Raw genomic sequence first — 21122 nt, forward strand, 5'->3', positions numbered from 1 at the left:
CGGGTATCAGCATGCCAGCCGTGGATTACTGTCATAGGGGCAGACTCTGTGGTTGTCATGGGGCCCAGGAAGGGGGTCTAGTTCTGGTTTCATCACCCATTCAAGGGGTAAGAACGTGGTCCTCATATACCAAGTTGGCGAATGAGGTGCTTTGAAACAGAAATGGGCAGGGCGGCTCTTTTTGAGTTGGGACCCCATGGCCACGATACGTATCCCCATATTACTTACAAAATATGTAACTTATGTATGGATTCCCCCAGCAGGGGGGGCTCTTGTTCATAGAGATGTGCGATTTGGGATGGTGCAGGGGTAAGTGATGATTGGGCCAGTGGAAGTTTAGAAATTCTTGGGGCACAAGTGAGGGACCCTCCTCTATAATGTTCATATGCCCTAATAAGACATATGGAGAGGGCTCCGCTTACCCTGACTTCCATATCCAGTATCAATACCAGACCCGTCCCAAGATTCCAGGGCGCTGTCCACGCTGGGGACGGTGGTAGAGTAGATCTCGGATAACTTGCTGGTCTTCTGAGAGTCGGTGAGGTCGTCTTCAGGGTCACTCCCTTCATTGACACCATCCGAGAGCTTCTGAGAATGTGTCCCTGGAAAACCAAAGCCAAATTTAAAGATAAAGTCTCATGTATTCATCAAGAAGAGTTCAGTCTACGGAAAATAATGTGTTTGATCTTTTTTTAAATGATTTAAAAAATGTTTTTTTTTTTGTTTGTTTTTTTTTAGCAGCAGGGTGTGTGTGCTTTATGGCAGTTGCAAAGATTGGGAGTCAATTGACAGAGAAATGCCTCCAGGAAGTAACGGAGTGCAGCCCCTCTCCCAGAGAGTGACAGGGAAGATGCATGCAGAGCCTTATCGGTGTATAAAGTGTTACTATCCTGGCACTATAGTCTTCCAGCAGTACAATAGAGCGATCCTTACCTACCTACCCTCTAATGACAATGAGATGACTCTGCTCATCTTGTCCCAATCTACACAGCAAAGCTGACCAGTGAGATACATAAATAGGAAATATTGAAGCTGACCTGTAATTTATCTACATGCCCAACACCTAAATAATATATTCACCCTTCTGGTCTTATTATATATTCTTTACAAGAGCCAAGGGTATAAAGCCAAATTCAGCAAAGGTTATTATTACGGCCTCGGTCCTTCATGTCTTATTCTCCGTTTCCTTTGGTTTATCCATTTCTTCTCCCCTTCTGCTGCACACTCTTCCCCCGATGTCTTCTGTGGCTCCTGTAACAGTGGAGTTGGGCCCCTATAGCGGCTATACTGCCTGCTACCCTTATAGTCTCCCCTCGCAGAGGAGCCCACTCACGCTCTGCTTGCTTCTTTATCTTGAGGGTCACGGTCTCTCCAGCCATCTGCAGCAAGTGAATGGCCTCACTCAACGGTTTTCCCTTTAGACTCATGTTGTTAATAGCCAAGATCCGATCTCCTATATGAATCGCTCCAGTTCTGCAACAAAACCAGGAAAAGCAGTGATGGCGCTGCAAAGATACCAGCAAAAATATCAGCGTCAACACAGCAACTCTTCTCAGACAGACACTGCCCCCTATAAACGTATAAATAGTGTTAGGTTTGTTTGCCACCTCTGGTGGTCATGGGTGGTATTGCAGGCTATTTTAAAATATATGTTTTTTTTACTCCTTTTTGCCTTCGACACCCCAAACATTGTGGTCTCCACCATAACCCACCTTTCAGCCAGGCCTCTTTTTGTCAGGCCGGATATAACAATGGGATCAAAGGGTTCTTCAGTCCCCGATATCGTAATACCCAATGGCCCGCCGTATCTCTTCAGCTCCACTGTGTATATGATAGCACCTGTCGTTTCCTGCTCATCTGCAAAGCAAGTGAGAATATAAATACATGTCAGCTCATACATTTCAGGCAGTGATTGTGCTTAAATTAACATCTCATTAAAAAAAAAAAAAAAAAATCTATATATTGATTCAGTTATAAATGCTGAAAAAAGTGCTAATCCGCAGTATACGCTGCATAGAGAATTATAGTATATATGAATCCTTTCCAATGTAATCTACAAATTACATTATACAATGGTGCTCCCTACGACACCTGGTGGCCAACAGCTGTTAGTGCAGTTTGTCTAAATGTATTTATTGGAATTTAGTTTGGGAGAAGGGACAGTTATCGCCTCTGATAAGTTGCAGCATTAAGAGATTACATTGTACCTGAATTGTCTTCATCCTTTCGAATCTTCAGTTTGACGAGCTCCTCGCATTGGCGCAGAATCTGCACAGCATCTTCCATTGAACAGTTGTCAAGACGGATGTTATCTATTGCTAACAGCTTGTCACCGGGCTCTAAGGTGCCAGTTCTGCCGTGAGAAGCCACAATAGACACACAGGGTAATGTATCATATGAGAACATCCTAGATTCCGTCCTATATTATACATTATAACCTACTGAGGTCAATGGCGACTAACGGGTTCAAGGCGATTTCTAGGTTTTATGTTCCTGAAGCTTAAAGGGGTTTTCCACAATCAGACAACTGATGACCGATCCACCGGACAGGTCATCAGTATATGATCGGTGCGGGTCAGACACCTGGACTCCGCACCGATCAGCTGCTCCGGCTGCCTCCGGGCACCGGACGTCCATGCCGGAAACAGATGGCTCCAGTCACGGAATAGCAGCCGAGCTGCAGTACTGTATTCAAGTGAATAAGAGCGCAGCTGCAGTTCTGGAGCATTGTCGCTATGCAGTGGTCGGAGTCATCGGTTTCTGGCTCCAACTACAGAATACCGTTCACAGCATCCGGCGCCAGCTGATGAGTGTGGGGTCTGGGTGTCGGATCCGCACCGATCGTATACGGATGACCTATCCATTGGATAGGTCATCAGTTGTCCGATCGTGGAAAACCCCTTTAAAGGGGTTCTCCCATAGTCTATATTTATCACCCATCCACAATATAGCTGATAAATATCTAATCGGTGGAGGTCCGACTGATGGGACCCCCATTGATCACGAGCTTAAATTTCCATCTTCGGCAGCCCCATAGAAATGAATGGAGCGGTGGCCGAGCATGTGCGGTGCTGCTCTATTCATATGGGGCTCCCAGGAACGGCCGGGTAAGAGCATTCTCATAAATCGGTGGAGGTCCCAGCAGTCGGACCCCCACCGATCAGACATTAATCACCTATCCTGTGTATAGGTGATAAATATTGATTATGGGGAAAACCTCTAATGATCTGAATATTCTTTGTGTTTCAATTCTTCACCATTTCCAAGATCTCTGATTTCGGTCAGTGAATGGGGATTTTCTTGTTTACATCCAAACCTTTACAGACCTAATACTTTTCACAGCTGAGGGTTTGCTACAATTGTATCCAGTCTAGATAATCTTCTGTGAGCTAAACAGCCTGGACTCCAGGCTGATAAATGTTACCTGCCCTGATACATTGTAACAGACTATCAGGTCAGGGGAAAGATTTATGATGAGTTTAGCTTCCATTAATATAATCTAAACTTTGCCGCCACGACCCCCACCTGTGTGCAACGCTGCCCTTCTTGATGTCCGATATAATTAAAGGTTCGCATGGTTTTCTGCTGGCTGTTGACAAGACAGAATAGAAATGACAATTAATAACAATAATCTTTGCACCATCCGTTCTGATGCACAGAATTCCAGGACACCGGTGGCCACGGAAGAGTCAAACTGGACCATCGAAAAGTGACAGAGGTCAGAGGAGGCCACAGAACAGTCGCACGGTCGGCCTCTATAGTCCGAGTGTCCTCGTCAGCAGGTAGACAGGACAGTAGCTGGGATGACTTGTCCCTATATTCTCACATACCGGGCTTTGCATGCAGCTAGCTGGCACATTGCTATTCCAGACACTGGTCCTGGATGGCCAGGGATAGAAGTCATGGGAAGCAGAGATAATAAATCACCGGACTTCTCCTTCCGCAGGGACAGGAAGAGCAGCGAGAAAAACACAAGAGATCGATCGATTCCGTACGGATAATAAACGTCTCATTAATTCAGTGTCGTCTCCGTTGGAGCCTCCGTTTTGGAGATGATAAACGAGGGGGAGACGTGACGGGAGGCGGCGGTGGACGCTCCCGGTGACACATGACGGCAGCTGTGGGGATATAAACCTCCGGATTATAGGATCTCTCATTGCTTTTATTCTTCACGCCCAAAGCTACAGAGGAAAATGGCAGCGGGTGGGGGGAGGGGCAGCGAACCACTCACATGATACATAAGGATTTCCTATAGCCATGAGGTCTTTATTGATCGTTTCTTAGTTTGGTCATTGGGTTCTGGAGAAATATGAAGGGATTATCAGGGGTCAGGTCATTCATTACACGGAGTCAGGAGCGCTCCGAGATGTCCCCCAAAGTCACGCGCTGCCCTAGAGGGTGACGTTACACTGTATAAGGCCCATTATGGGATTTTTCAAAATATGCAAACATCTCCACATATCTCAGCTTCCTGGATCCCGGACAGTAGGACATGGAGACAGTAAAGAAGAAATCTGGCGATTTAGGATTGGGTGGTCAGAATGGAGATCATGTGACCCCCACGGAGGCCCGGATTGGAGCAGCTACACAAAAAATAACGCTCCTGGCAAGTCAATACACGTCACGACATTACATTTACAAACAAATAGGGGCGGAAAAAATAAAAAAATTGCCTCCGAAGTATTACCAATGGTGGAGATGGTGATTATTTCCCCCTCGTACTCACAGCTGATGGTAATGCCCAGCTCCACGCCTCTCTTTTTTGGCAGCTTAACATGGAACGTACCACTGCTCGGAACCACAGACTCTTGGAGAAACCAGAAAAAGGATGAATCAGTAACGGAAACATCGAGGTCAAAACAGTCGGCGCCGTTCACGACAACGCGGAAATCTGTCAAATATTAACATAGAAGACGTGATGGCGGAGCGGTTTCTCACCATCAGTGTATAATGAACAATCCCTAGAATACTTTCTGCAACTTTCTAATACGTATACACTTTGTGTTTCAATTCCTCACCATTTCAAGATCTCTGCTTGCTATCAGTGAATGGGAGTAATCTCATTTACATTCAGGGGGTTAAAAACCTGTAGAGTAGTGTTTGTGACAATTGTATCCAGTCTAGACAATCCTCTGTGAGGTAAACACATCAGCACAAATCTCTCTCCTGTCCCGATAGTTTGTTACAATGTATCAGCGCAGGTAAAACGTATCAGTGTGGAGTCACAGAGAATTGCCTAGACTGGATACAACTGTAACAAACTCTCAGCTGTGAGACATTTGGGGTCTGTACAGGTTTTTTAGCTGTGGATGTTAAAAATAGTCAATTTACTGACAAACAGAAGTCTGGAAAACTGAACCACTGAAACAAAGTTGCAGAACTTTTCATTATACACCTGATTAAGCTTCATTTACAAAAACTCCATTAGAGATCATCTCCCTGGAAAACCAAAAAAGTTTCCCATTGAGTCGTGAGTCGGCCTGTAAGTTGGGAAAGCTGGACGACCGCTAATATGGCAGGTGAGTCACCCAGCTTTCCTAAAGCCCTGAATGGCAGCTCTACGTATTTATACAACAGGTGATGAATTCAGATTTATCATTCAGCAATGGATGGAAGCTCTAATGGCGGCTGCGTGTATAGTCACCAAGGATCACACAGGGCATGCTGGGATATATAATACAGAACAGGATCAGGAAACACTTTATCTTTAAAGGAAAACTGCAACAAAAAATGAATACTCTGCATTATGCCTAGTGCGGCGCCTGCGTGGGCGGAACGTGAGATAGAATTCCTGTGTCATGCCCCGCCCACTCAGGCCCTGCATTAGGGAGAATACAGAACATAGGTGGAGTGTTCCTTTAAAGTTCTGTGATGACGGAAACGTTTCTCCTGCAACATTCGTTGGTGTTGTTTTTGTTCTGTGTGAAATCTGGGGCGATAATAGACGCAGACGGTACCAGTAAATGTGTGCACACAAACCCACACTCAGTCTGTTACATCCTCGGGGAAGCTCAGCTTTTCTGGCTGTTTGCAGATTATATTGAGAGGTCTGCTGCGCACTGCGGGGGGAGTGGAGACGTGGAGCCAAAATCTCTCATAACTCACCAGCCACATCATATTCAATTTCCAGGACGACTTTATTGGTCAGCGCCGCATCCCGCAGGAGCTGATTGGCTTCCTCCAGAGTCCCGTCCTCTGTTAATATACCGTTAATAGACAGCAGTCTGTCCCCCACCTGCAGGAGGCCGCACCTGGGGATATGGGAATCATTACAATACAGAAGTTCAGTGTTAAGAATTAGGACGCATTCACGCCGTTTGTGCTGCGCTATGGCCAGGTTACATTGTAGCGGATCTGGTCTGGGATTGAAATATCAAATTGATGGCCCATTGACAGGATATGCCATCAATGTCTGACTGATTGGTAAACCCATTTAAGCTACACACAGGCAGTAAAGCCTGCGGTACTATTTATATAATCACTTGTTGGGGTTGTTTCTGGCAGTTTTTGGGCACGCTGGCTGATGAGGAATGATCACTGTTTATATCGGCACCATGACTAACTTCAAGTCTGAGATTTTCCTGCAGGACTCAATCATCTGTGAACTGGCGGCCTTTGCTTGAATACCTACACCCAGCTATATACTGCATGAAGAATCACAGAACGGCCACCAGATGGCACTGCAGTACTGTCATAACACAAGCAAAAACATGCCGTAATACTAGATGGCCACCAGATGGCACTGCAGTACTGTCATAACACAAGCATAAACATGCAGTAACACTAGATGGCCACCAGATGGCACTGCAGTACTGTCATAACACAAGCATAAACATGCAGTAACACTAGATGGCCACCAGATGGCACTGCAGTACTGTCATAACGCAAGCATAAAAATGCAGTAACACTAGATGGCCAGCAGATGGTACTGCATTATCTTGAATGTAGCTGGTTATAATAGATTACATTTTTGTAAGGCGGCAGGCACATGAGCCAATTAATATGTATTTCCTATTGCTTATAGCTCCAACATATTCCGCAGCGCTGTATACAAGTGTAATCACTATCACAAGTCCCCAGCCGGGCTCATAACCAAAAGGTGTGACAAGTAACCATGGGGGCCCCATAGCAAAACTTGGAATGGAGAACATGGAATTTCCTTGATCTGCATTTATTTATTTTATATTCTCGCTTTCCGTCATTCATAGTTAGCAATTCCTCACGTCTGGGTGAAGACGAGCCCCCCTTAGTTGATGGACCCATTTACAGATTCTATACCTGATACTTTGGTAGTTATTTTAAAGAATTCTATATATATTATTCCCATTTTCAAGGTGCAATCAGATGAATTTTTCGGACGGGGAGGACATATTGGAGGCCAGCAGGTGTAAGAGGAGGGGGTGGGGAGCAGGAACGTCTGTGAGAGATGACTGTGGACCAGAGGAGTTCATTATAACAAGGGTCACCCTCCACAGGGATACTGTATGGTGTGTGCGCCCCTGGGGCCCTGCCCTGACCCGTTTACCAAGGACGGAGCAGCAACAATCTCTGTAATTTAGTTATCTGGAAGCAATGCGACCAGACACAGGAACAGATGACGGGGGGGGGAGGACTGCGAGGAAAAATAGAATCGTTCCTGGGTGTCGATACAGAAGCTAATTAACATTTGCAGTCAATTAGCTCTCGGAGTAGAATCCTGGGAGAGCGGAGCTATAGATCTCCCGTCCGTGCGGGTAAGCGCCCAGCAAACATGGCCGCCTTCCATTTTACACGTGCTGCGCAAAATATGTCATTCTGACAAAGTCCCCGAGTCCGAACTGACTGCTGAAGCCTGAACCTCAATAGGTGAAGTGGAATTAAAGGGGAACTCCATCCAAATATATCATGTCCATATGACTCATCCAGTTATCTCTGGTTTACCCATCAGGCCATTTTAGATTTCGACCACCCATTGATAAGAAGCTCCAGTTATATAATTTCATGTATTATTGGTCGCTACTTCGGTCACCTTCCAGGAGGTTGTCACAGACCCACCCCTGTAAGTCTTAAAGGGGAAGTCACCCAAAAATAAAATCTTATGAAATGTAAGAATATGGTAGCATTGGGGGGGGGGGGGGGGGGGGGGTCTATGTGCAGTTCGGAAACAAAGGGGGCCACGACTTCTCAAGAAGCTTCATCAGATTTTTCATCTCTCGTTCATTTAATTGCTTTTTAATTAAATTCTGCTGGATTAATTAAAGTGAAGCGTGTTGGGTCTTAACTTAGAATTCCCATAACTTTGATATACAATGAAGAGGAACTTCCAGCTGATCTAAAATGAGCTCAGGTCATATACTCGACCCATCATGGCTACGGAGGACTCCAAGTCATACAAGTCTACAGGAGGATGAATGGGCTTGAAGGGTGACAACCACCTTTGTAAGGCAGAAATGTGCTCAGAGCTGTTGTCACTTCCCTTCCCCCACTCCTTTGGACCCTGCTGGTCATATACAGCTCAGCAGGGGGCGACAATGAGCGCAGTTGAAAGCTACAGAACATCTCACCTCTCAGCGGGGCTGTCCGGCTCAATGAATCGGATAAGCGGAGGAGAAGAAAGGGTCTCTGTGGCAAATATTCCTCCTTGCAGCTGAATGCCAAAGCCATTTAAAGGGTCTCCACGTAGGACAATCTCTGTGATTTCTGTATGTATGATCTGCCCGCCAGGACCCACAGTGCTGGAAGCCAGGGATACTGCGGAGACAGGAGATGAGGAATGACCTGACACAGTGGCCACCTATGTATACCATCATTCATACTTGAGTGCCTATGAATGCCACCTGTATATTCTATGGGCTGCAGGGTACGAGGATGAAGGCAGGGATAGAGATAGGTCCTTTACTTTGGATAGGGACCTGTATCCGGTGAATGGAGGGAGCAGAGGGATTGGCGCAATGTTTGAATTACATCGCGACAGCCTCTAGACCCCTCCATTCACACATCAAGCAGCACCTAAATTATTCTAAGGACGGCAGAAGCACCGACTTTGAATTAATTGGACTTTTGGATGCTGTCCCTTTATGAGATGCAGTAGCGGTCAGGACTGCAGTGTATTCGCGGATTGAGAAGACCCCTTACTTGAGCTTTTATGGTCCTTCCTTCGCTGCCGCCGGCGGGTCATGGTGGTCCTCGGGCTCATTTGATGCGCAGAGCGTGGGAGGGTGTTGGAATTTTGGCTGCTACTAAACCCTGGGGTTCCGGCTGAGGAAGAGGAAGAAAAGTTGGTGGCGACCAAAGCTGAAAACGATAAGGAATGGATACATTACATTAAAAGCTTTTATTAAATGGGATTTTTTTTTTTTTTTTCACAATTCTGCAAGCTTCAGAGCTAACATTTCCCAGCATTCCCTGCTTGTTCAGTGTCTGCACAAAGCTTTTAATGGCGATTTCTGTTCTAGGACGTGTCATCATTACACCAGACACACTCCAGTAATCGAATGTAGAAAACAAGTAACTGACCCCTGCATTATAGGAGTTCAGCTAATCTGTCTGTCGACAAGCTTGCTGACTGTTTCCAATAACAACCAGCTGAATTTAGAATGCTGCTCTGCTACTATCATGACACAGTGCGGTGTCTTGAGATGGGCAGCGCACATTATACATACATTTACAGTAGTCTTGATTTGAGCTTGGGTTCCAGGTAGGAGTCTTGCAGTGCCCTGGGTGGTGAGTGTGACAGTAGTTGATGCAGGGGTCCCAGCAGTGGTGGTGTTCACTTTTTTGCACTTTAACTGGAAGGATAAAAAGGAGACAACAGAATGTGCAATACAGTAACAATAAGTCATAATATTCAATAAACCAGGAGATATTATTGCCAGTGTAAATGCCCTGAAAGCACAGATATTACTCCAATCACATCTAAAGCTGAGCTTTCTGGGAACCATCTAAATTCTTATTACAATAGGGGCAGCTAGACATCCCCAAGAATCCCCTGTCATAGTTAAACAGGGATTGGACTCATATGATGTCAAAGAGTCCGAGCCTATTATTTTCCTTGGATAAGCGGCAACACAGGTATGTGGCAGCCACTTATCTCCTCGCTCCAAAGAAATAACATGCCAATGTAGCCAGCTTAATAGTTTAATGTCGAGGAGTCAGATGGACAACAAGGGCAGATCAGGCCTTAAATAACCAACCAGGCAAGAACCATCCCGCATATGGTAAATTATATTTCTTATTGGAATTATTGGCAGAAATTCCACCCTGTGAATGTTGGAGCTGTATACAGGCGACGGCAGCTACATTGTCATAGGATATATCCCATCCCAGCCTATAGATGACTGCATTACATTGCTCCAACCTTGCCCTGTCAGACAACAGCCCTTCATGGATGAGATATTCCAGAAGAGCTGTTTCCTCTGCAGACTGACTGCAGGCAGCGGGCACCGACCTTCACCGGCCCATCAACACATACCCAGGGGCGAGACTCTGTATGCAGCAAGCTCATGGACTGACCAGTCTCTGGAGGCCTCAGGGAGAGTCGGCTGTGATGTGCTGGGAGGATCTCCAGTTTCACATTCTCTGTGGTGCTTGCAAGCAGCTGCGTTGCCTCCATCACAGTGCAATGCTCCGTACTGGTGCCATCTATGGACAGGATGTGGTCACCAGGGTGAAGGGCTCCGCACCTACAAAAGAAGGGGCTGCAATCACATATTCTGTGCGTAGATGCACATAGGAAGATGGTCTGCGTTTCATCAGGATTCTCAAATCCATAAAATGTTGTCTGCCTTGTTACTGCAGATAGAGCAGACCTTACTGCAGCATTATGTACCGCGACTCTCATAAAATAAAAAAGGTATCCTACATTGTAATAGAAAGGACCCTCTGTCAAATCCTTAGTCTGTACAGAGGTGGCATCTAATTCAACATTCAGATGGAGCAGCATATAAGACCCACAATGCAGATCTGGAGTATAGAATCCGTACAGGATAAGTAATGTAATATATGTACACAGTGACTCCACCAGCAGAATAGTGAGTGCAGCTCTGGAGTATAATACAGGATGTAACTCAGGATCAGTACAGGATAAGTAATGTATGTACACAGTGACTCCACCAGCAGAATAGTGAGTGCAGCTCTGGAGTATAATACAGGATGTAACTCAGGATCAGTACAGGATAAGTAATGTAATGTATGTACACAGTGACTCCACCAGTAGAATAGTGAGTGCAGCTCTGGAGTATAATACAGAATGTAACTCAGGATCAGTACAGGATAAGTAATGTAATGTATGTACACAGTGACTCCACCAGCAGAATAGTGAGTGCAGCTCTGGAGTATAATACAGGATGTAACTCAGGATCAGTACAGGATAAGTAATGTATGTACACCGTGACTCCAGCAGCAGAATAGTGAGTGCAGCTCTGGAGTATAATACAGGATGTAACTCAGGATCAGTACAGGATAAGTAATGTAATGTATGTACACAGTGACTCCACCAGCAGAATAGTGAGTGCAGCTCTGGAGTATAATACAGGATGTAACTCAGGATCAGTACAGGATAAGTAATGTAATGTATGTACACAGTGACTCCACCAGCAGAATAGTGAGTGCAGCTCTGGAGTTTAATACAGGATATAACTCAGGATCAGTACAGGATAAGTAATGTATGTAAACAGTGACTCCACCAGCAGAATAGTGAGTGCAGCTCTGGAGTATAATACAGCATATAACTCTGTACATACATTACTTTACTTATCCTGTACTGATCCTCAGTGACTCCACCAGCAGAATAGTGAGTGCAGCTCCGGAGTATAATACAGGATATAACTCAGGATCAGTACAGGATAAGTAATGTATGTAAACAGTGACTCCACCAGCAGAATAGTGAGTGCAGCTCTGGAGTATAATACAGCATATAACTCTGTACATACATTACTTTACTTATCCTGTACTGATCCTCAGTGACTCCACCAGCAGAATAGTGAGTACAGCTCTGGAGTATAATACAGGATGTAACTCAGTATCAGTACAGGATAAGTAATGTAATGTATGTACACAGTGACTCCACCAGCAGAATAGTGAGTGCAGCTCTGGAGTATAGTACAGGATGTAACTCAGGATAAGTAACGTAATGCATGTACACAGTGACTCCACTCTTTGGGTAGATTTAATTCAACCATGAAACGTTAATGATTTCTCCTTATAAATACTCACCGGTCTACTACACTGGCGGGCTTGACTTTGTCGATGATTATGACTTGCTTGTTCCGGTGAGTGCCAGTGCTTAAAGATATGCCCAGCGTGGATCCTGGGGTCTTGGCTATTTCCACTAGCAGAGGTCCTGATGCGTTAGTCACAGTGTCTGATAGGAGAGAAATAGGAGTATCACTACAGGTCTCAGCCCTCGGAGTATCACTGCATACATAACGTTACAAACATGCAATGTATATAAGATAGGTAGAGGTTTATCTTGCATTCTTGTTTATATTCTAGGTCGTGGTGTAATCTATAAACATCAGTTCAGTCCTCCACGAGTTACTCGCTCTTCAGTGAAATCCACAGAGAGGAAGTTGGATCTGGTCCAATCAATTAATTTGCTGCATCAGATGATAAGTGGGGTGACTGCGCCTCGGAGGGTTCCAACTTGTTAAATGAGTCCTAGCGAGACGCATCAGTAATCTGCCTTACAGTCCCTACTGGAGTGAGAACAACTTGCCAGGACCGGCACAGACACCGCAGTATGAGCAGCCCCTTCCTTCAGCTCGTGCATAAAAGACACCAGCCATGGCTGAAATCACTGCCGACCGAGGAGAGGACAACCACATGTAATCACGAAGCGCATCTATAATAACTCGCCGCTATATAAAACCTTCCAAAATCCTGCACAAACTATTTTTTTTAACACCGTATATCTTTACAGCATTAGGAGATCTGCTTTTCTGATACAGAGCTCCAAATCCCCTGCATAGACAGTATAACATGATAAAATTCTCACAGCCTGCAGCCACCATTAGGGGGCGCTCACTGCATACAGGTTTATACAGCACCTACAAGGCCACTTCTACATCTCTCCAGAAAGGTGAACATGAAGCTACGGATCAGAAAAGGGACAAAGGATTTTTAATTGCACTTCCATTCCATAAAACACAAGCGCACCCATAAGTGCCACATCATATTCAATCTGGAAGACTGCGTCCTGACTGCACTGCCGGAGAATGTTCAGAGCGTCACAGAGAGGAACATTGTGAAGAGCGATGCCGTCCACACACAAAATCCTGTCCCCAACTTTCAAAGTTCCTTCCCTGAAAGAGAAAAAACAGAAAATGTGAATACAGGAGAAGAGCAATCCATTAATAATCAGTGCTATAATAGTTATATTCTTGTATATAGGAGCAGTATTATAGTAGTTATATTCTTGTATACAGGGGGCAGTATTATAGTAGTTATATTCTTGTATATAGGGGCAGTATTATAGTAGTTATATTCTTGTATATAGGAGCAGTATTATAGTAGTTATATTCTTGTATATAGGAGCAGTATTATAGTAGTTATATTCTTGTATACAGGGGGCAGTATTATAGTAGTTATATTCTTGTATATAGGGGCAGTATTATAGTAGTTATATTCTTGTATATAGGAGCAGTATTATAGTAGTTATATTCTTGTATATAGGGGCAGTATTATAGTAGTTATATTCTTGTATATAGGGGGCAGTATTATAGTAGTTATATTCTTGTATATAGGGGCAGTATTATAGTAGTTATATTCTTGTATATAGGGGGCAGTATTATAGTAGTTATATTCTTGTATATAGGGGGCAGTATTATAGTAGTTATATTCTTGTATATAGGAGCAGTATTATAGTAGTTATATTCTTGTATATAGGAGCAGTATTATAGTAGTTATATTCTTGTATATAGGGGGCAGTATTATAGTAGTTATATTCTTGTATATAGGGAGCAGTATTATAGTAGTTATATTCTTGTATATAGGAGCAGTATTATAGTAGTTATATTCTTGTATATAGGGACAGTATTATAGTAGTTATATTCTTGTATATAGGGGGCAGTATTATAGTAGTTATATTCTTGTATATAGGGAGCAGTATTATAGTAGTTATATTCTTGTATATAGGAGCAGTATTATAGTAGTTATATTCTTGTATATAGGGACAGTATTATAGTAGTTATATTCTTGTATATAGGGGGCAGTATTATAGTAGATATATTCTTGTATATAGGGACAGTATTATAGTAGTTATATCCTTGTATATAGGGGGCAGTATTATAGTAGTTATATTCTTGTATATAGGGAGCAGTATTATAGTAGTTATATTCTTGTATATAGGAGGCAGTATTATAGTAGTTATATTCTTGTATATAGGGGCAGTAATATAGTAGTTATATTCTTGTATATAGGAGCAGTATTATAGTAGTTATATTCTTGTATATAGGGGGCAGTATTATAGTAGTTATATTCTTGTATATAGGGGGCAGTATTATAGTAGTTATATTCTTGTATATAGGGGGCAGTATTATAGTAGTTATATTCTTGTATATAGGGGGCAGTATTATAGTAGTTATATTCTTGTATATAGGGGCAGTATTATAGTAGTTATATTCTTGTATATAGGGACAGTATTATAGTAGTTATATTCTTGTATATAGGGGGCAGTATTATAGTAGATATATTCTTGTATATAGGGACAGTATTATAGTAGTTATATTCTTGTATATAGGGTGCAGTATTATAGTAGTTATATTCTTGTATATACTGGCAGTATTATAGTAGTTATATTCTTGTATATATGGGGCAGTATTATAGTAGTTATACTCTTGTATATAAGAGGCAGTATTATAGTAGTTATATTCTTGTATATAGGAGGCAGTATTATAGTAGTTATATTCCTGTATATAGGGAGCAGTATTATAGTAGTTATATTCTTGTATATATGGGGCAGTATTATAGTAGTTATACTCTTGTATATAAGAGGCAGTATTATAGTAGTTATATTCTTGTATATAGGGAGCAGTATTATAGTAGTTATATTCTTGTATATATGGGGCAGTATTATAGTAGTTATACTCTTGTATATAAGAGGCAGTATTATAGTAGTTATATTCTTGTATATAGGAGGCAGTATTATAGTAGTTATATTCCTGTATATAGGGGAGAGTATTATAGTAGTTATATTCCTGTATATAGGGGGCAGTATTATAGTAGTTATATTCTTGTATATAGGAGCAGTATTATAGTAGTTATATTCTTGTACATAGGGGGCAGTATTATAGTAGTTATATTCTTGTATATAGGGGACAGTCTTATAACAAGTTAGTTGGAGAGTAAGATTTAGACGTCGTATTAGTTATAGTGTTGGTGCTGATAAATTTGCAAAAAAAATTCAGATTTAACCAATTCATTCCTGACAGTCCCCTGGATAAGTCCATCTGCAGAATCTTCAAATAGCTGAAGCGACATCAGATTAGAGATTAACCCTCGCATGCACTCCAGGTGGCCATCGGCAGCCATGTACTACTCTCGGTTATATTTCTGGATGAAATCTCCATGCGCTTAAATGAGCAAATTATAATGACAAATGCTTTGACTCATCCAGGATATCGGACAGCGTCTCACTTTGATCAGTACAATCTGCTTAGGTCTGTCACAGCCGGGGCACCTGCATATCTTAATGGAAATTTTGCTCATTGATTTAATGTTAAGAATCAAGAGACTTTAAGACGGATGTATTCTGCAGGGATTCGGGCAGCCTTTTGTACAAGGTTATTGCGTCAAAACCATTGTGATGGTAGCGGGGCGGTTGAATGAATGAACGATCGGTTTGTCAAGGTCATTAGAGCAGGGAAGAAGTAGGAACACCGTGATTGCTGGTGTAAGGACGGCTTTAAAATGACCAAGTATTCACCAACTACAACTCCCAGCATACCGTAATTATGCTGGGAATTGTTGTTTCACAAACAGCTGGAGAGCCACAGGTTGCAAACCATCAGTCTAGACATTGGTAGTAATTCAGAAGCCCCCCCAACACTAGTGCACCTCCTAAAAACAACTGGACATCTGTACAGCAAAAAGTTCTACAATATTCGATTATATTTTGCGTTCCAATACAACTGCTTGCTGTCAGCGAATATGAACATTCTTGTTTACCTCCAGAGGCTGAAATTGGGTACAGAGCATATACTTCTCACAGCTGAAGGTTTGTTACATTGTATCGGTCTTGACAATTTGTCAATTCGATACATTTTTTAAAATTAGAACTTTGTGACAATTAAGAAATTTGCAAGGCAGTAGATGGAGAACGACTAATGAAGAGGGGACAATAAAAAAAAAAGGGACTGTACTGTAGCATATTTTATGTGATGATTATTCTGTTTTGGGCACTTCAGTTTATATATAGAATTAATTGACATAATAAATGACATCCTGTACTACACTCCAGAGCTCCATTCACAATTCCACAGACTTCAGAGCTGAACTCTCCCAGCATCCCTTGCTGGCTCGATGATGATGACATCACTAGTCTTAATTTTCAGTCATAGGGCCGCCTCATCTCACCACCAGCTGCCCAATTGGAATATAAAATATGCTACGGTCACTTTTTGTTAACCCTTTGATTGTTATAACCAGCTCAGCTTTCATCCTCACAAGAGACCGTAATATGGGAATCAGAGTTTTGAGATTATAGGATTATGTTAATTTATGTTGTATTTTAGGCTTTCCAGCTTGCTGCTGCTTTCGTATGTGAGTAAATCTTTTACTAAAAGACGGGACTTTTATTTAACGGAGGAATTAGAAGAGGCGCTCATCCGCCGTCCCAAACTGTCTGCTGTGGAATTAAAGTGACATTAACAGTCATTTGCAATATGCCTCCCGCTCCCAGCCTGTTGTAAGTAATACGGGGGATGGGAAGTGCCAGCCTGCGGATCCTCCTGTCATGCTCGCTGCATTAACCCGTTGTGTGCCGGGCGCTCTCACATCCTGCCGGGGCTTATTATACAGCCACAGAACATGTTCTCTCATGGCTTTATGGGGTCCATCCGTACCTGTCTGCAGGTCCCCCTGGTCTCACGTAGGTTATCACCAAAGGCCTCGATTTGTGCCAGTCGTCCTGTGCCCCTCCTGTAAAGCAAAGTAGCGGAACTTACTCATTGTTCAGTGTGTTTTATGTAAAAATACTGCAAGCTGCATCTATACGTTGCCAGGCACTCGTCCTATGCTGCCCCAAGTGGTCGCTAGGGTTCATGCAGACTCAGACTTTTTTTCAGTTCTTTTCCTGGCTTTCAATGTCTGTCTACAATTTAATATTAAAGGAATTGTCCAAGAAACTTGTCCAAGAAGTCTTCCAGGAACAGCGCCACACCTGTCTACAGGTTGTGTGTGGTATTACAGCTCAGCTCTAACTATTTCAATGGAGCTGAGCTGCAATACCAGACACAACCCATGGACAGCTGTGGCGCTGTTCCTGGAAGAAGGCAGCCATGTTTTTCTAATCCAGGGTCAATATGGAAATATTTATAGGAAATGCACACAGGAAGAAGAGAATAATATGGGCAGTACCAGTTACCAGTTCAATGTTCTTGTGGGGTAGACCTGGCACTGAATTTCCGAGAAAGCTGGAAGATAATCAGTGTAATGGACTCTCAGCTTGGTACCCACCTTTCTAAGACTCCTGAATGCAAAATCTGCCCTGTTATATAGCAGTATGGGGACTTGGCTTGTATTGCTGCAAAACTAGCAGTTTTCAGGAGTCTGGGAAAGCTGGGTATTGAACCCTTTGGGAGCTGCGATGGCATTCACATTGGTTGTCACCCAGCTTGCACAGAAGCAAAAAAGCTACGATAAAGCTGAATACACTTTTTAACAAGTGGGGGTGGTACATTTAGGGGGTAAAGACTTTTTAAACTGGACGCTGCTGTGCTCACCTCTCATAACAAACCCAAAGCTGTTCCCTTCCTTGCACAGGGTGATCTCCAGAGTCTTTGGGATGATGACCGCATTGTTATCAGGAGCTAGGGGGAAAAAAAAAAAGATGACCAAATACACTGAGAACCTTCCAAATCCCCATACACATCAATATCTACATCCTCCCTGGCTTGAGTGGTGGCAGTTGTATGTGATATTGGTGCATTTGGTGATTTCAATTCAAATGACGGGCCCCATGATAACACTGCAGGGACTTGCAAGCATCAGAAACCCCCAGTAGTGCAGCCTCAAGGCTTTAAGCCTGTCATATCACACAGTAAGGAAGGAAAAGCCCTATAAACGTGCCCTACAAGTGTATATGGAAATCACAGAGGGGAGAGCTTTCTTGGGACCCCCAGTATTGGCCAGAAAGGAGAGCTGCTGCAAAGAGGGAGGCTTTTGTTCTGAAGAATTCGGCGTGACCATATTTGCCTATCGATTTTTAATTGGCATCCCATAATATTCCATTTTAGGTGCCGACTGCCCCGACATTAACTCATTGTTAAGGCTCATTCAGACGAGCGTGTATCACGTCCATGGGAAAGGCGTTCAAACGGCCGTCCTACGGACTCATGTATTTCAATGGGGCCGTTCACACGACCATTATTTCAACGGAGCGTGTGGAGGGTCCGTGAAAAAATAGGACATGTCCTACTTGACTGCGTGTCCCGCATCCCTCCATAGAATAGTCTATGGGGGATCCGTGAAAACGCGTCCCGAATGGGTGCAACTCGGACCTGAAAAACGTCAGTTTTTCACGTCCGAGGTTGCCGACGCTCGTCTGAATGTAGCCTAGAGGGTTCCAGTAGCCGGATTATCTGGTGTCGGGGGATCTGTGGAACAAAGGGGTGGGTTGCCCTCACGGGACCCCCATTTGAGGACATTAGAAGTTACCTTAGAGTTCCATGACCAACACGAACACTCGTGCTTTGATATAACTCCTCGGCGTCTTCTCATCCCATTATAATGGACAGCAGGCGATACACGATGGCGTATATTAGTACATCACACATAGTAACACCTTCACTTACAGACAGCGGGCAGCTCGTACTCCACCTCCAGCACCACCCTCTCCCCCACGTTCTTGAGCAGGCTGATAATCTCTTCATGGCGCAGTTTCGTCAGATTAATGCCGTTCACGGCCTTTATATAATCTCCGATATTCAGCTGGTCACTTCTGTAAAAACATAAATATAATAGATGAGAAACTTTCGAGAACGACTGCAACTCCGAGACACCCCACATAGGTCACCGGTACAGGGGGCTCACCTGGCTGCCAAGCCTCCTGCCCTCAGGTTGGACACTCTGGGTTTGCCATCCTTGTCCGTGCCCCCTGAGATGGTCAGTCCCAGCGTGCTGCCTTCTTTCTTAATCAGCTCCACAATGGTCACTCCCCGGAACTCCTCTGAGAAGAAAAGTAACGACAACGATAAATCTTCCCCCTCCTTCACATTTACAGGGGGACATTTACTAACATTGGCACAGCTGCCCGCGGGTATGCCAATCAGATTTTGCAGTGTTTTATGCACCGTAATGGAATATTTCCCTGGGAGTTGTACTTCGCAAGGACAATGATGGGTCATCGAGTCAGTCCAGCTGCAACCTAAGCCGTCAATGCCACACACCCGGGTGGGTCTATAGCAAACAATTTAAAAGGGCACCCCCCTGGCAAGTTCTTCATAATTCTTTTTAGCCATTTCTTTTTGGGCAAAGCTAGGTGACTACCAATACGCCCCTTATTACAGCTCCCACAGGGTTTGACAGTCTGTTGTGTGTTCACCCAGCTTTCCCATAGTCCTGAAGAGAACTAGTTATCTATCAAGAAAACCGCAGGACATGTAATCTTGCACTACTAGGCAAATTTACCATTCAGAAGTCTTAGAAAGATGTGTCAACTAATATGGCTGACATTACAGCTCCCACGGGCGTTAATACCCAGCTTTACAAGACTTCTGAATGGTAAATTTGCCTAGTATTGCAGGTATACATTTCCTGCTCTTGCCTTAACTAGCGCTGTCGAGGACAATGGGAAAGCTGGGTGACCCGACAGTCTCTAGGGAGGCTGTAGTGCTGGCCACATGCACGATCACCCAGCTTTCCCAGAATAAACTTTTTAATAGAAAAAGGAAGACAATTAATTGAATATTTGCACCCGAACAGGGAAAGTGTATATTGGCGATTGGAGACTTTTCCTAAAAGCATTTACTCTTCACTTAAAATTATATAAATATTCATTGACCCAAAAATAAAAAGCAATTAAAGACGCTGGGAAGCAGCTGGTGACAAGTTGGCCGGGCACGTATAGGAATTGCATTAGCAAAAGTGGCAGAGAGAGGGCACAGGAAGGGTTAAGCTGGCACACGGTCCTGATCTGATCGCTTGTGGATGACGGACTGCTCGGCTGGAGTCCTCGTCCTATCAATCTCACCTGCTGCTTCTCGAATTATCAGCTGCCCGGGCCGGCCCCGCACACACATCTTAATATGACTGCAGATGGCACCTTGCGGGGATATTAATGCTTCCTCGCTGCGGTTTAATTTCTGTCCTGGCGAAAATTAAAATTGTAGTTTCGGGGGACCCGCTGCTCCGAGACGACTCGTGTGGATTCAGGATTATTCAATGGAGTTAAGAAAACACACGTGAAAGAGTCGCCAAAGTCTCTGCAGCAGAATATGTACTGAAAACGGCAACGGTTCGCTCTGAGGGGGGGGGGGCAAGAAGGGGAACGAGGTCAACTACACGTGAAGGGAGCCTGAAAGAAGACTTACAATGGGAAACTTCATTTTATGCTAGAGTTTCCCTTTAAGATTGTGTTAGCGGAGCCCTGTAGCCTTTCCTTGTGCTGTTTCATGCCACCTCCTCCCCTCCCCCATCCTAGTACAGAAGGGTGCGCAGTCTGCAAAGGCTTCATAAGGGCTAAACATATGGACCAGGCCCTTATCATGATGACCATAGTTAAAGGGAATTTCCACCTACATAATATTATCACACGAACACAACCGGCATTCAGGTATAGATATAATATTTTAGAAAAAAAATTCTTAAATGTCATTTTCATGGTCTTAAAATCATAAATGCATGATGCTTTGGGGCAGGGAACTACAATCCAGCTGCTCTGAAAATGGGCGGAGTTGTCCACTCATGATATGACAACTCCTCCCCCT

General features: G+C 43.7%; 1 protein-coding gene across 6 annotated transcripts in view; it reads right to left on the reverse strand.

Annotated features, from left to right (window-relative positions):
• GRIP2 (glutamate receptor interacting protein 2) overlaps positions 1-21122 on the reverse strand; it is a 245844-nt gene that overhangs the window by 8404 nt on the left and 216318 nt on the right. For 5 of the 6 annotated variants that reach the window (XM_075831827.1, XM_075831823.1, XM_075831825.1 and 2 more), the window contains exons 3-19: positions 19228-19363; positions 18990-19135; positions 17919-18005; positions 17040-17115; positions 13135-13280; positions 12193-12340; positions 10492-10661; positions 9642-9767; positions 9115-9273; positions 8544-8730; positions 6106-6251; positions 4727-4807; positions 3526-3589; positions 2208-2353; positions 1713-1857; positions 1334-1473; positions 423-602 (exon numbers count right to left, since the gene is read on the reverse strand). In XM_075831827.1, the coding sequence (XP_075687942.1) occupies positions 423-602; positions 1334-1473; positions 1713-1857; positions 2208-2353; positions 3526-3589; positions 4727-4807; positions 6106-6251; positions 8544-8730; positions 9115-9273; positions 9642-9767; positions 10492-10661; positions 12193-12340; positions 13135-13280; positions 17040-17115; positions 17919-18005; positions 18990-19135; positions 19228-19363 (2283 nt within the window). The remainder of the gene's footprint in view (positions 1-422; positions 603-1333; positions 1474-1712; positions 1858-2207; positions 2354-3525; positions 3590-4726; positions 4808-6105; positions 6252-8543; positions 8731-9114; positions 9274-9641; positions 9768-10491; positions 10662-12192; positions 12341-13134; positions 13281-17039; positions 17116-17918; positions 18006-18989; positions 19136-19227; positions 19364-21122) is intronic. The other variant, XM_075831826.1, reaches the window with a different exon arrangement.

Source organism: Rhinoderma darwinii, chromosome 7 (assembly GCF_050947455.1).
Source record: "Rhinoderma darwinii isolate aRhiDar2 chromosome 7, aRhiDar2.hap1, whole genome shotgun sequence".
Classification (NCBI taxonomy): Eukaryota; Metazoa; Chordata; class Amphibia; order Anura; family Rhinodermatidae; genus Rhinoderma; species Rhinoderma darwinii.